Source organism: Zootermopsis nevadensis, unplaced genomic scaffold, assembly GCF_977971745.1.
Source record: "Zootermopsis nevadensis isolate Lab colony 2312 unplaced genomic scaffold, Znev_1.0 Znev_ptg000022l, whole genome shotgun sequence".
Lineage (NCBI taxonomy): Eukaryota > Metazoa > Arthropoda > Insecta > Blattodea > Termopsidae > Zootermopsis > Zootermopsis nevadensis.
In genome coordinates, this window is record NW_028259154.1 from 2,712,482 (window position 1) to 2,726,805 (window position 14,324).

At 45.6% G+C, this 14,324-nt stretch overlaps 1 protein-coding gene across 3 annotated transcripts in view; it reads left to right on the forward strand.

Moving 5' to 3' along the window:
* The window catches only part of LOC110834179 (neuroligin-4, X-linked-like), a 215,020-nt gene extending 202,247 nt beyond the window's left edge, over positions 1-12,773 (forward strand). For 2 of the 3 annotated variants that reach the window (XM_087353254.1, XM_087353255.1), the window contains 6 exons: positions 3,430-3,630; positions 4,505-5,145; positions 6,550-6,701; positions 8,227-8,345; positions 10,737-10,883; positions 11,381-12,773. In XM_087353254.1, the coding sequence (XP_087209380.1) occupies positions 3,430-3,630; positions 4,505-5,145; positions 6,550-6,701; positions 8,227-8,345; positions 10,737-10,883; positions 11,381-12,000 (1,880 nt within the window). In that variant the 3' untranslated portion in view covers positions 12,001-12,773. The remainder of the gene's footprint in view (positions 1-3,429; positions 3,631-4,504; positions 5,146-6,549; positions 6,702-8,226; positions 8,346-10,736; positions 10,884-11,380) is intronic. The other variant, XM_087353256.1, reaches the window with a different exon arrangement.
* Positions 12,774-14,324: the final 1,551 nt, after the last annotated feature.

Sequence of the window (14,324 nt, forward strand, 5' to 3'; positions counted from 1 at the left end):
GCGACGAAGTCAGTGGAGAGGAAAGCGATTCCAGCAGCGGCTTTTTTATCTTAATTTCCTCAGCGCCTTCAGGGTTCTCTGTCCAAGTCATCGACAGATGCCCGTTGCGGTTCAACGTAGACTGAGTTTGTTACGAGCTAAATCTCGCAGCATCTGCATCTGGAGCTATAAATCTAGCCTGTATCCTGGACTATTAATAACGCTGCTTCATCTGTAGTGGTTTTGTACTGTGTGGACAATGTGAACGTGGTGAGTTGCAGGAAGCTGTCTTGGTTTGTGCAGGTTCAGTAAAATCTTCTGTGGCAATCAGTCGGTTACACGAAGAGACCGACGTTTCGGTAACCATGTCCCCCCATCATCAGGGCTCTGACATCACAACGTTAGTCTGTTCGTGTAACCAACTGCCGGGGCTGGTCGCCGCGAGAGGTTCAAGTCCTGCAGTGTAGGTTGTTTAACGATGATATGTAAACTGAAGCAGGTATTGAATGTCAAAGAATACGTGAATAGGCGAACTTGGAAGGAGAGAGAAGGAACCCGTCCTCCCTTGTTTCAACATCCGTCCGCACATTTGCCTCGACGGACTGACCAAAATCAGGGAAAGTGTAAGTAATGGAAAGAGATAACCAGGTAGAGAGTGATTCGAGGGGTGGGCTTGCAGGAACAGAAGACACCGTGCAGACTGCATAAGCCAGCTACGCGGGACCGATGCTGCATTTCTTTTTACCCTCGCCGACGAGAGTTGCTTCAAGTCCAGCGCCTCGTTTCGTTCTGGCTAAGGTTAAGGAGATGAGATTATGGAGTAGCTAAACGCAGCCAAATAGTTACCATCAGTGGATTTCTGGACTTGGTCGAACGTCTGCCTCCGTCTTCGTGTGAAATGTTGGGACACGCGCACGGAAGGAGTTACTGGGCCGGTGGCTGAGATTAGCTGTTTCTAAGGGGCCCAGCTGAATGGATGTTATCATGTTTCCACATGAAGACGGAAACGTTGATTTCAGAACATCGGATGGAGGGCAAAGTTCACAAATTCCGTGACGCTGATTGTAATAAACCACTGTCAGCAACCCACGCGCAGACAAAATGGCTGTTCTTATTATAATCTAAGGAACAAGGGACAGGTGAACGAACCTGGACTGGGTTATATTTTAAGACCTAAAGAATCCTTGTTTTCTCATCATTTTCGAACTGTTCCTCCCCTTATTTTCCCCTCTTCTCACGAAAAAGTGTTAGGCCACGTCGTTGTTAAAAACAACTCCGGATATAAAAATCTCATTCCTTGACACCGTTAGTCAATATGTTGTGCAGTTTGGTCGCAATACGTCAACAGGTTTAGTTCGCGGCTGTCTGAACAGATCGCCGCTTGCAGTTGTCCTTTCACGTCGTCTCCTTTCCAATCCGCCGGACGATTCTGCAATCAAATTAAAACGCTTCAGTAGCAGGAAATTGTTTAACGGGGCTTTCAGAACACTGAATCAGACTCCAGCGATTCGCGGTTCGTAGCTTCCGGGATAGGACGTCGTATGGGCAGGCAGAGCTGATGTTACCTGTCCTCCAAGTAGACAGCGAAATTCGTTCTTGATTAGTAGTCTTTGGGATGATCTGTGATTTGATTATGACATAATTACGAAATTAGCGACGCGGAGGAACCTTTACTCCACGCCCCCCCTCACCCCGGTGTCTTCTTCTGCGTCCCCCTCTCCCGAACGCCTGTGACGTCATTTCCAACAACAGCCAGCAATAAACTAACTGTTTTAAAGTTACTTTGTTGTAATTATCTTTGTGATGAAAAGGCGCGCGATATGCAATTTGGCTTCTTACCTTATTTAACGACTATTCCTCGTTTATTTTTTTGAAAAAGTCTTGCAACGGGATCAATTAAGAAGGATATGGGAAGACCAGGTCATAAGCTGTACAAGATAATTACTCTCGAATTAATTTTTTGGAGGGACTGAGGAAACCCACGAAAACAAATGACACTAGCCGTCCCCTGGGCCGAGATCTAAACCTTCACTTCCGAATATGAAGTGAAATTGTTAAGCGTACGATCACGATGTCCAGTGAATTTGGACTGTTTGTTTGTTTGGTGTTCTCTGAAGGGGTCCGCGAAGGCAGGAAGTAGTGTGCGCCCCTCTCAAAACAGAAAACGACTTTGTGTGTATTGAAGTCCGCTTATTAATATAAGTCATCCCGTTTGAAATAACTGGAATTTTTTTTATTTCGCAGAAATAAGTTAGGTCCTTGGGAATTTAATGTGGACCGCTGCACAGCCCAGCAGCGTACAGCAACTGTTATTTCACAAAAATTATTACATTTCATCAAAGCAGAGAGAATTTCGCGGAAATTTTGTCACCCAAACAATCACCGCGAATCGTGACGCACGGCTTAATCTCGCGTCGAGAAATTATGAAAATTAAATTGTAAAAATCGCCTAGAACAATCCCCGCTCTCGTAAAGATAATGAATTTGCTCCATTCTGTATCGGTTGCTTATCATTCAGTTCTGTGTTTAAAAGTGCAGTACAATCACCAAATAACAAGAAATGTTTCATGACGTTGTTTCCGGACGCAGCTGATTGTCCAATAGCCTTGCCACTTTTCCTTTCCGAGCACAGGCCTACTTTTCTGTCCTTAATCGTTTAATTTCGTAGGCAGATTCTTCTAGGTAATCTTAAACATCATTGTCAGAAATACAGTTTTGCTGATTAAACTTGTGACGTGCCTGGAAACCAGTGAGCATTGTTTATCTACGCACTATTAGCATTGAAGCCGCAATTATGTCCCTGACTTTATTGTAACTCAGGTAACTTTTCAGTTGTGAACGATTTTGATATGGCATTCAAAATTTCGTACTCGAATGAATATTGTTTTATAGTATAAAAATTTATAACAAATAAATTGCCTTGATTTTCTGCGATGTAATCAATATAGTTTTTCAATGAAGACAGACATATATCGCACTGAATTAACTGGAAGATCTGAGCAGATAAATACTGAGAGCAAGGTGATATGCTTTTAATATCTTAGCCCTATGCATATACGAAATGAGCCGGGATAGCTCAGTCAGTATAGTGACTAGCTACGGGCTGGACGACCGGGGTTCGATACCCGACGGGGGCAGAGGATTTTTCCTCTAGCCTCTGCGTCCAGACTGGCTCTGGGGCCCACCCAGCCTCCTCTACAATGGGTACCGGGGTCCTTTCCCGGGGGTAAAGCCGGCCGGGGCGTGATGCTGACCACTCACCCCCATCTAGTGCCGAGGTCAAGGAAGAGAGGAGCTATACCTCCTCTCCCCCCAAACGCCTACATGGCGTGTAGTGGGACAAACTTTAAATACCGAAAATGGCAGTGAACGTGCCTTGTACTCATTGGCTCTCCGGCCGTGCGTCACACGAAGCGGGCCTCGAGCCCACTCTATGTCACTGTGTTGCAGGATTCCTGCGTACGCGCCCGGGACCTGACCGCGACGGAACAGCTGGTGGAAACCTCGGCGTCTGCGACATCCTGTCGGCGCTGCAGTGGGTTCGACACAACGTAGCGGCGTTCGGCGGCGACCCGGGTCGCGTCACTGTGCTCGGCCACGACACAGGCGCGGCGCTAGTGAACCTGCTTCTCATCTCCAGGGCAGCGAAAGGTAAGCCCCACGGCGATAAAAAATATGTCTGGAACTGGGCCTGTCTTGCTGTTTCGCTGTAGGTCTTGACATCTTCAGTCAGGGTCTTATTCCTACTGGTGGCAGAGGGATCCCGTCAGAAAATTTGTCCTTTGTTTGGTCGCATGTCCGGGACTTCATCACGGTAAGGTCGAGATAGCGTTGGCCGGTGGCTTCCGTGATTGGGGTGGTGGTCCTTTCGAATTTTTCGCTTGAATCTGCGTTACAGGTCAGGAGAAACACTGAAAAACTAAAGCCAGTATTGTTGGGACAATCACAGCGTCGCGTCTCTTTTCTAAGGCCAGCTTCGTCGGTTTTATGTGAGTGAATTCAAAAAGCTCCTTGGTGACCGGAAGTGCCTTTCAAGTTGACGAACTACTGCGAAGAGGTTCACCGCATTAGCTAACTTCTTCGAGTAAGTCTCCGGTTAATGCTCTGATGTGTTCGGCGGAAAACGGAATCCTCAATCGCAGTGAATTTCTTACTTGCGTTAGTCGCAATGAGAATATGCCTGAATTCCGAACTTGAAGGTTCCGGTCATGGCTAGAGACATCGACATCGGACGTCCACAGTGGCTTCAGTACTGGAGGCAAACTCTGTGCTCGCTTCTTGGTCTCTCTCTACGGCGTTGTAACTCAACACGTTTGTCCGTCCCGAGTCTACGAAAAATATTAAATAAATCGATTTATGCATTGACCATATTCGTCTATGTTTTACCGCGATATGGTGGTCGGCTAAGATTTATTTATGCATTATTTGGTATCCTAGCAACCCCGAGATGGGAAAACACGTGGTCATAGTTTTGTTAAGTGCGTCTGTTCGATATGTCAGTCAATTCCGATGGCCAATGTTTCAGGGCTGTTTCATCGCGTGGTGATGCTGAGCGGATCGGTTCTCAGTCCGTGGGCCGTCGTGCAGCAGCCAGACAGTCTTCGGGCGACAGTGGCGGAGCAGATGGGATGTCTCAGCATGGCGGCTGACGAGGACAGCGCGCCCTGTCTGCGCACCAAACCACTCTCAGCCCTGCTTGACGTGCAGATGGACCCGCCACGCTTTCTCCCCCGTTTCGGGCCGTCCATTCCACCCGATGCGGACACCAGTGAGCCCACCCTCGCCATGGAACACGCCAACGAGGCATTCATCACTTGCGAGATGATGCTCGGGACGACGACAACGGAGAGCTACCTGGACTTCAACGCTGCAGACATTCAGTACGGCTTCGAGGAAGACCAGAGAAATCGCGTGTTGAGGACGTACATTCGAAACGCTTATATGTACCATTTGAACGAAATATTTTCGACGGTGAAAAACGAGTATACGGACTGGGACAAACCGATCCAGCACCCCATTAACATCAGAGACTCGACAATGGAAGCTCTGAGTGACGGACACACTGTGTCCCCCTTGGTGAGGGTTGCGTACCTCCACGCTAGGCGGGGGGCGAAGACCTACTTCTTCCATTTCGGCTACCAGACAAAGGAAAGTGACTACCCACAGGTGTATATCGCCTGCGATTGCTTGCGTTCTCTTTGAGAAACTTGTGTGATTAGCGCATTGATCCGCGGAGTAATTAAATATTTTATTTATTATTGAAAATAATTTTCTTGGGTTTATTAGTCGGCTTATCGGTTGATTGTTTCATAATTTATTAATTGGCTGTTCTTTGATACTGATCGCTTTTGGGTTATTATTAATGGATTTATTTGATTGCTTGTTGTTGTAAATGCACGAATCAAAGGCTTCTTTGACATAATTAATCCATATTTGCGCAGCTGGTCACCGAATCCCTCGGGGTTTGTTGGAGTTTGTGGTACATTACCGCATTCAGACGAGTATTAAAAAAATTGTATTATTTATCGATCGATTGACAGATTAACTCGGTTCAGAGTTCGAACAAGTCTCGATTAATGGAGTGATTTAAACCATTTGGAAGAGCGGTCTGAAGAAGTCCAGAACTGAAATTCGAAACGCGAGTGCAAAGTCGCGAACGTGTGTAACGTGGCTTCGACTGTCGTGGCCGGGGTCCCCTGGGAGTTGAAGGCGCACCCGCTGTAGGAAGTGCGCCTGTGGCCTCGCACGCGACTATGAAAGCCATAGTTAGCATTCTCGCGTTTGCTTGCGGCTTTCAAATTATCGCGGTCACGTGGACAGAAATATGCAGTTTTGCAGTGTTTCGTTGCCACGTGTTTCCGCTAACCGACGCATTTTATATTTTGCTGCCGGGGAAATAACTGACTGGATGTAATTGTTTAATTTTCGGCTACAGGGGTATAAAAAACCTGAATTTGTATGCATCCAAACCAGAAGTTTGTCAGAAATTACCGTGGCCTTTATCGTACGTGTCGAAATGAATTAAGTCCTTACGCAATCCTGCGAAGAGCCTCTTGAGAAATGTTTATCTGGCTTAGGATACTAACCACGGATGTTTTTTTGTGAACACGGTAATGAATTTATGGGCTTCATTAAAGAGTGAGGTGTTTTCTTCTGTAGCTGAGCGACTGTCAGCTTCTCAAGACTTTCTTGAGAAGCAACATTAGTTATTTTATTAAAATTCATAGAGCTATCGCAAATTTTGATGAGCAAGGTTCTACAGTAATCTGGTTCTTTGAAATAAAAGGTTTGGAGTGGACCAGTAGGGACAAAATTAAGTTTTCCCAACAAATTTTAGAGTAGAAATCTAAAATAAATTGTACCCAAATGTTTAGCAAATTTTCAGAGTTCCATGTTCGCTGTGTCGTCTCAATAACTTTTCTTTGCGCCGAGGAAAGACGAAATTCTGTGCCGTTTACAAAATGTGTTTCCCTTCCTGTTCAGGTCCATTCACTGCCCCCCGCCCCAAATCATCCCGTCATCTGCTCTCTTGGGTTTTGCGCTATTAATTTCGTACTCGTTGTGGTTTAGAGGTTGGGCAGCGTCAGAGGAGAGGACGTCACTTACATCCTGGGACTGCCCCTGGTGGGTGGGCATCCCTTCTTCCCGCAGAACTACAGCCGACAAGACATGGGCGTCGCAGAGGCGGTGCTCAATTTCTTCACCAACTTCGCCAAAACCGGGTAAGGCGACGCTGGTCCTACACCCACAAATCCCGTTTTCTGTGCCAAATCGATCACAGCGGCCGTGGTTCCGTGTTCGAATCCCAGTGCGTGAGAGGCTTTGCTGAGGGCAAACGGCGAGCGATTGGTATTTCAGAATTGACCCTGAATTGGAACAGGCCGCATTGCCTGATCTCGAGATTGGGGTCAAATCGGATTGGTGCTGATTGCTTCAAATCAAGTGTCAAGTGCGTCGTATAATATCGAGCTTTTTTAGAGCTCCGAATATCGCATCAACGAACGTCTAATGACTTAAGCTTCTGCGTTATTCTCAGCTTTAAAAACGAATGCCCACAATTTTTGGCTATCTCGCGTGAAGTGTTAATGCACAACTGCTTTTTACGTGTATCGGTTGGATTATTAAAGTTTAGTTCACTACGTGCAAAAATATCTTATGTCGCAGTCTCGTGATATCAACTGAGTTGCTAAATTTTGTATCATCGTCAGGACATTTTTAAAACGCCATAATATGGCGACATTATCTGTTAGCTAAATATAATTATGCTAAAATTTTCAATCAAACTTATTTTATTGTTCGAAGTATGAAAATAAGATATAAGATGCGATTTGAATCGAAACCTAAAAACTATAAAAATCTTTGCAAACCAATGAACTTTCCGGACATTATTTTGGTTAAAATCTCGACGTTTCGGAGACCAGAATCTGTCTCAGGGTCAACGTCGTTGCTGATGGCGGCCGGATGTGGTCTTGACGGGAACTGAAGCACTGGGTGTTAAATTGTGGCACGGAATGTTTGTAATTGTTTCTTTAACGCCACTTCGCGTCCCATAAAAAGTTCTTAGAGTTGCGTTTCCATTGCCATAGACGCGAATATTTTTAGTAGTCGACTCCCTTTCCCCAAAACATTGCTAGAATTAACTTCGTCAGTTGAAGATGGGTTCTTGCGCCGTGCAGTCTGATAGAAGTTTGCCGACGTTTCGGAGGAGGTCCTTGCTGCCTCCACCACTCATCACACAGCAGTGTCGGAGGTTTCGTTGAGTCGTTGCCCCTGCACTTTGGCTGTTTTACGACGCACCGGTCAGCCACCGACACGCATGTGAGAACTCTGTAAACGAATTTTCATGAAATTTGATATTGGGAATTTCTGTTATAACTTATCGATGCTATATCACATTTTCGTGTCTGATAATAACAACAGGAACATGACGTGTAGAACTACGAGCGCGTATTCGCGCTGAAGTAATATGTGGGGATCCCCGCCTTGGGAATCCCCAGCTAACCATCTGCGCGTAGTTCTGCGTCATCACCAAAAACCCGTCTCTCCCTCCAGGTCAGACGACTCTGACGTCAGGCCATTTACAGAGGTCAGAGGTGAAATTCTGTCTAACGCGCCATAATTGTTACGATTTCCTAGGTTTTGTCTAAGGACCTCTCAGTCCGACATTTCCTAAAATCCTTTCGGTCTCCCGGACTCACTTAATACTGTCAAATATGGACACGTGCGAGTTCATGAACTTCTTTGCAGGGACCCGAATGAACCGCGGATACAGAAGACGGACTATGGGACGGTCAAGGAGAAGACGCGGTACAGAGGACTCAGCTGGGAGACTTACGAGACCGGCAGTCAGATGTACCTCAGCATCAGTAAGTTCGTACGCTTTGCTTAACTTTGTAGCCATTATTCGAATGTTTTGATGCACAGAAATTTATGCTGGTCGAGTGGTTTATCTTTCCATTTTCTTTGTTGGATCTAGGCGGACATTATAGATCTGTCATGAAAACTTCTAAACAACATTTCCTTCGGCCTGAAGCAACTCATGTCGTGTAGAATCTGCTTCCTTGCGTGTTTTTTTTTTCTTCTTCAGAAATCATTGGTTTGCGACGCCGGGCGCTAGCGTCTGTCTCGCTACAACCAGCTGAGTGGCTTACTGTGGACAAAATGTCGCAGAAGGCGACTGCAAACTCTTCAATTCTAATTCCTCGCGTGGTCGCCGCGCAAACTTGTGAGGTGGACACGACGCTGATTCTGCTTTTCGTATTTTGTGACCTCAAATACAGCGTCGTAGTAAATCCTCCGAAACGCGTAGCGCTTGTTATGAATTTGTTGTACAATATTAAAAAGCGCGGTGACGGAGTTTAATCTGTATTTAGCTTTCGGCTCGCTACTGCAGATAAACATTCAAAACTGTGAAATGACACACAACGTTAACATGTAGTAACATTGGAATTGACTATTTTCTGTGAAACGTTGGTATGATCATTCATAATTGCAGGTAGCGGTGGCGCGGTGGAAATTAGGCACATAAATTGTCATCAAATGGAGTGACGCCAGTTCATTTTAGCTTCCCTGTAAACGCTTCGGCACTCTTGTTAAAACTGTATTAGAACTAACTGCTAAACCGGCTCGCTGTCGATCAATTCGGCGTCATGGCGTCGATGTGCCGAGGATCAGGGGCCGTAGTGGAAGAATGGCGAATGCACCGCGGGTTTCGCGCAAAGCCCCGGGCTCTGTAGACCACCAGCTACAGCCGCTGCTGTCAGTGATAAATTCATACGCCAGCAGCTCGAACATGTGACAACTTTAGGGATTATACAACAAAGTACAGCCACAGCCCGTTTTTCCAATAAATACGTTCGGCGGCTTGATTAACCGGGTGTTACGGATTTGAGGTCTTTGAATGCCGCCTCAGTGTGTCAGGTGTCACGTCTCGCTCGTGACATACGCGATGCGATTATTTATTTTCACTGAGCATTGTCAGGCGAATAAAAAGAATGATATTTACAGGGCGGTGTGTACAGTTCACTTCCATAGCGCAGTTCGTCGAGAGGAAATGCAAATCGAACTATCATCATCATCATCTGAACCATTATTACCTAAGATGTAACAACACTTTGCGTGGAAGTTGTAATCTCTTCTTCTTCTTCTTTTGTGAGCGCCAACTTAAGCAGAACATTCGGAGAGGAATGAGAGATTCATAGTTTGTCAGGTTGGCAATGCAGTAACCGATGGAACCTAAATTGGCAGCATTGTGTTCACGAAAGTGAGACAGCTGAGTCCACTGCACAACTTTACATTCTTCTTTCTTCCAGATCCACTTTAATATTATACCAAAGGTGTGTTCCGTAAGTCCCGCCCATCCTATTCTTCCGACTAACTAAGCACTGCGACTTTTCCATTTTTCCATCTTTCTTTGGCCCGCAAATCCACTTCAGCACTTTCTTCTGTTGTCAATATTTGCCGCGAGACAGCAGTTGTATCGCTAATATAAAAGAATGTGCGCGCGCCGATTGGACATAATTTAACGACCTTCAGTAAAGCAAGGAACAAGAAACGAATGCGAAATTCAATATATTTGGCATTTCTCGAATATAATCCATCCTTTTCAGTTCCATCTGCAAGTACTTTGAGATTTCCGTACTGTCAAATGATCTATTAATTACTGCAACAGTCGACTTCTTGCTCTGACTTTATCTTACGGGAAAAGGAGATGAAGCCCCTTTGTACTAGGCTGCCGGACAGACTTCCACTCCAGGGCTCTTATTGCTACGTCACGAGGCCGTGAGTCTGAAGATTTCCGTCTTCTGGGTTGCAGCGCCGTGTGGTCTGGTAGATGTCCACCAACGTTTCAGAGGTCCATGCTGCCTCCTTCATCAGGGCGATGAATAAGCCATGCGAGCTGAAAACGCTAAGAGTTACAAGGACCGGATTGTTGAAGGAGTTGCCTGATCCTAACCAATGGGGTCTGGTGTCATCGACCAGACTACACGGCGCAACAACCCAGAAGACATCCATCTTTAACCGATATACGTCATTTGTTTAATTTCAGGCAAAATTGATAGGGCTCATTCACTGAACGCAATGTTTAATTTTACAAGCAAAAAATTTTGAAAGTGTGGAGCTGTTCAGTGCTCGCTCCCAGTCAAAAACAAAGTTAGTGACACATTTTCAGTAAGAGTTCCTCGTTTCAACGGGACCAGCCCTGTTTCAGTGCCTCGGAGACTCGTGTGGCGATGCTCGACTGTTTCTCTGTGCAGCTCTGAAACCAAAGATGAGAAGCCATTACAGGGGCCACAAGATGGCGGTGTGGCTGAACCTCATCCCTCAGTTGCACCAACCCGGAGACGAGGATGTCAGCATGAGACACCACCATTTCCACGAGCGAGGGGAACTCTATTACTCAGGTAAGTTGTTTTAAATTGCGAACATTTTCCCTGTTATTCTGCCACAGAGCGCTATAAATTCAGGCGGTAGAATTCTTATCTGATATCAGACCAACGCAGTAGTAAAATAAAGCCGTCCCGCTACACGCCATGCAGGCGCTTGGGGGAGGGGGAGTGAGTGGTAAGCATCACGCATCTCCTGGCGTCATCATGACCTAGTCTCACCTGCTTTCCATTCTCACATTATCGTTCCCTAAAACTTTCTTTCGTCGCCTTCCAAAACTTCGACAAACATTCCATTCGTCTCCCCAGCCTCGCCACACGCTCAGTCCACATTTAAATATCGTAAAAGTACTGAACCTAGGAAATCTGTTCAAATCACAAAAAGTTACGTGAGAGCGCAAATTTCTCGCTTGCTCTTCCGTTGAGTCCAAACACTCGCATGTTATAATAACCAGGTCTTTTTTTAAACGCTTGTCATTCGTTTTCTTCGCCGAAGTAAGTGACCGCCGTTGCAGGTGTGGTTCGGCCTGAGTCATTCACTCGGTTGCCCCCGCCATTTCATCCCACGACATCTGCTGGGCCCCGAAGTCCTAGTGGTTCGCCACTAGGAGCAGAATGTCTGCCCAACTCGACCTCAGAAGAAGACCTGCTGCGTCACTCCGACGACGGGAATGTCGAAGACGAAGCAGGACTGCTCCAGAGACTGGCGACGAGGCACTACTACAGCTACACGGCCGCCCTGGGGGTCACGATCGGAGTGGGGTGTCTTCTTCTGGTGCTCAACATGCTCATCTTCGCGGGGATCTACTATCAGCGCGACCGGGACCGCAGGAGACACTCTCCTCCTCCTGGGTCCTCATCGTCGGCTTCTTCTGAAGGCATCCCTCTGTCGCACCGGCCCCAGCAGATGCAGGCCACGTCTGGGGCGGCGTCCCCGGCACCTGCTGCTCACGTCATCAAGGTACACGAGCCACCACCCTCCTACACGACGGTCGCCAAGAGTCCGTCCATCCCTGAACCTCCCCCGCCCCCAAGACAGTCCGCCCCCAGTTCGACACCAGTGCCTCCAGCGAGATCCACGAGCACTGGGGGCACAGTGAAGAAGCGAGTTCAGATCCAGGAAATATCCGTATAGCACGCGAACAGCGGTCGAGACATCCACTCGATAACTTTCCAGTTCAGAAATTGAGCGTCCGTCGGAAGACAAGGCTGACACATATCAGAAAAAAAAAATATTCAGTTCGGCGTGTGTTTTAGCGTTAACCTTAAATTGAGACCGATTTTAAAAACAGAACAGCATCGATGATAATGATAATGGACACGTGTCGGTTATTCCTTTGTGCCCACGTGACTCTTGCATAACTAATTGTGACTGGAGTCAAACGAAACACTTTTCATGAGGAAATCTAGGCCGGATGCACAGCGAGCAGTCAAGACAAGACACCGTTAGACGAAACGTGAGGAAGGACAAGACGAGGCGTCGTCAGTCCGACACTCAGTTGCTAACAAAATGATGGAGAATGAGGTTAGAGTTGCGGGTTCTAGCGTCGTGGTGTGAGCAAGGAATTTATGTCAGGAGGTTCTTGGTTCATCCATTTTTTTCAGGCCAGGGACGATATAAATGCCTCGCAATGTGAACACTGACCAAGAGAAGTTGACACTGTCGAGCGAGTGGCGCTGGAACGTACAAGTTCGAATGACGTCAAAGAACTCTCGTGTGCACTGAAGACGCTTGATGTAACAAGCGTGAACTCGAAATATTAGTTACTAGTTCTTTAGTGATTGATAAGAGGGACTTAATTCGGGTGTAATCTGTGTTCACTTAAACCCACATCAAGGAGCACCAAGAATTAATAACGTGAAATACATTCTGAGGTGTGTTTGTTAAATTAAACACATTAAAAGGTTCTTTTTCTGTATTTCATTACGGAAACCTTGAGAAATGAAAATTGTTAACGTATTTCTCTGCTTCTGATGCTGCGTGTGGTTCATCAGAAAGAATGTGACATCAGTCAAATATCATTTAATAAATATTTTCTCCTCCTGAAACAGATCGCAAATTCTGGCTTCTGAGAAGCCGTACGTACGAGTTTCTGAAATTTATCTGCTTCTGTTTCGAACTAAGAAATAGGCCCATCGCATTAAAAGAATCGTTCTCCAAGACTGAGTAATCAGAATGTCGTAAGCGTGGGAAAAGTGTGTTTAAACACTTCTCATTCATTTGTTTCAGGCATCTGACGTAGTGCGATCACAGTCAACGTGGCATCTGACGTAGTGCGATCACAGTCAACGTGGCATCTGATGTAGGGGGTTTTGCAAAACGAAAGATTACGATTAACTAATTTCAGCTTTGCGTGGGGAACTAAAGTGACTTTGTCGAGCACTCTGACAGGCTTTGGTTTCTGGTAATTATTTATACCAAAGTAGGGGTTTGAGGTTTTTCAAAGGATGAGTAATTAAGCGAGTTTCAGGGCATGTGAAAGTGCAGTGCTTTTATGAAACGCTGAAATCAGCCACGCATTCGGTGACCTCTGTAGTTGGTGACGAAGTTCACGTGGAAGATCATTTTCCTTGATCACAGGATCAAAATGATTTTGGGGCAAATCGGAGAACGCGATTCTAGTGACAGGACTTCCCAACAGAATAATATTTTTTCCTGACCACAGTCGTTGGAGCGAGCGTTGACGTCCTTTTATTGATAAATGTTCTCGCTGTGTCTAATTCATGTGAAAATTTTGTGTGCAGATTCGGTTTGTGATCTTTACGGCACAACATTTAACTGAAAAGAGTTTTGAGCGTCGGAATCTGAGTACCTCTCCATTATGCGTTCACTTTACTTGGTTAACAGAGCACACACGTCCTTAAGTTCTGTGAATTCCCTGTATTGTGGAGGAAATCTGGGTAAATTAAATATGAAACAGTTGGTATCTCTGGCTAGACTCTAACCCCACAGTTTTATGCAGCCAACTGCGCCCGAGGACAGGGGTTCGTATCCCCTCCTTCACTGGATCCAGCGACTTCAGAAAAAGATAGAAAAGAATTGTGCGTGGCCTCAGTAAGTTTATTGTTCGTCAATAAATACTTTCAGATCGCTTTAATGTAAATGAAAGACAGTCGTAATAATTTCTTGTAAAGAAGTAATTTGCATAAGGCAGATAAATAAATTTATATTTATCGTTAGTTTTTACACAAACACTTTATTAACCAATTTAAATAATTTTACTTTCGAAACATTTAAATTTGCGCTCACTTCATGTAACAAAACCTAACCTAGAAGAAAAGAATGAGAACAAGAATTGAATAAAATAAACAGAACGACTTTGACTGACGCAAAGAAAACAGTTTCTAATTCCACACGACGCGTGCGTAAAGAAAATTTAAAACTAAAAATAAAGTAATTATTTTTGAATGGATAAAAATGTTACGAGACAAAACATTTACGAGCTGAGATGGCAAACA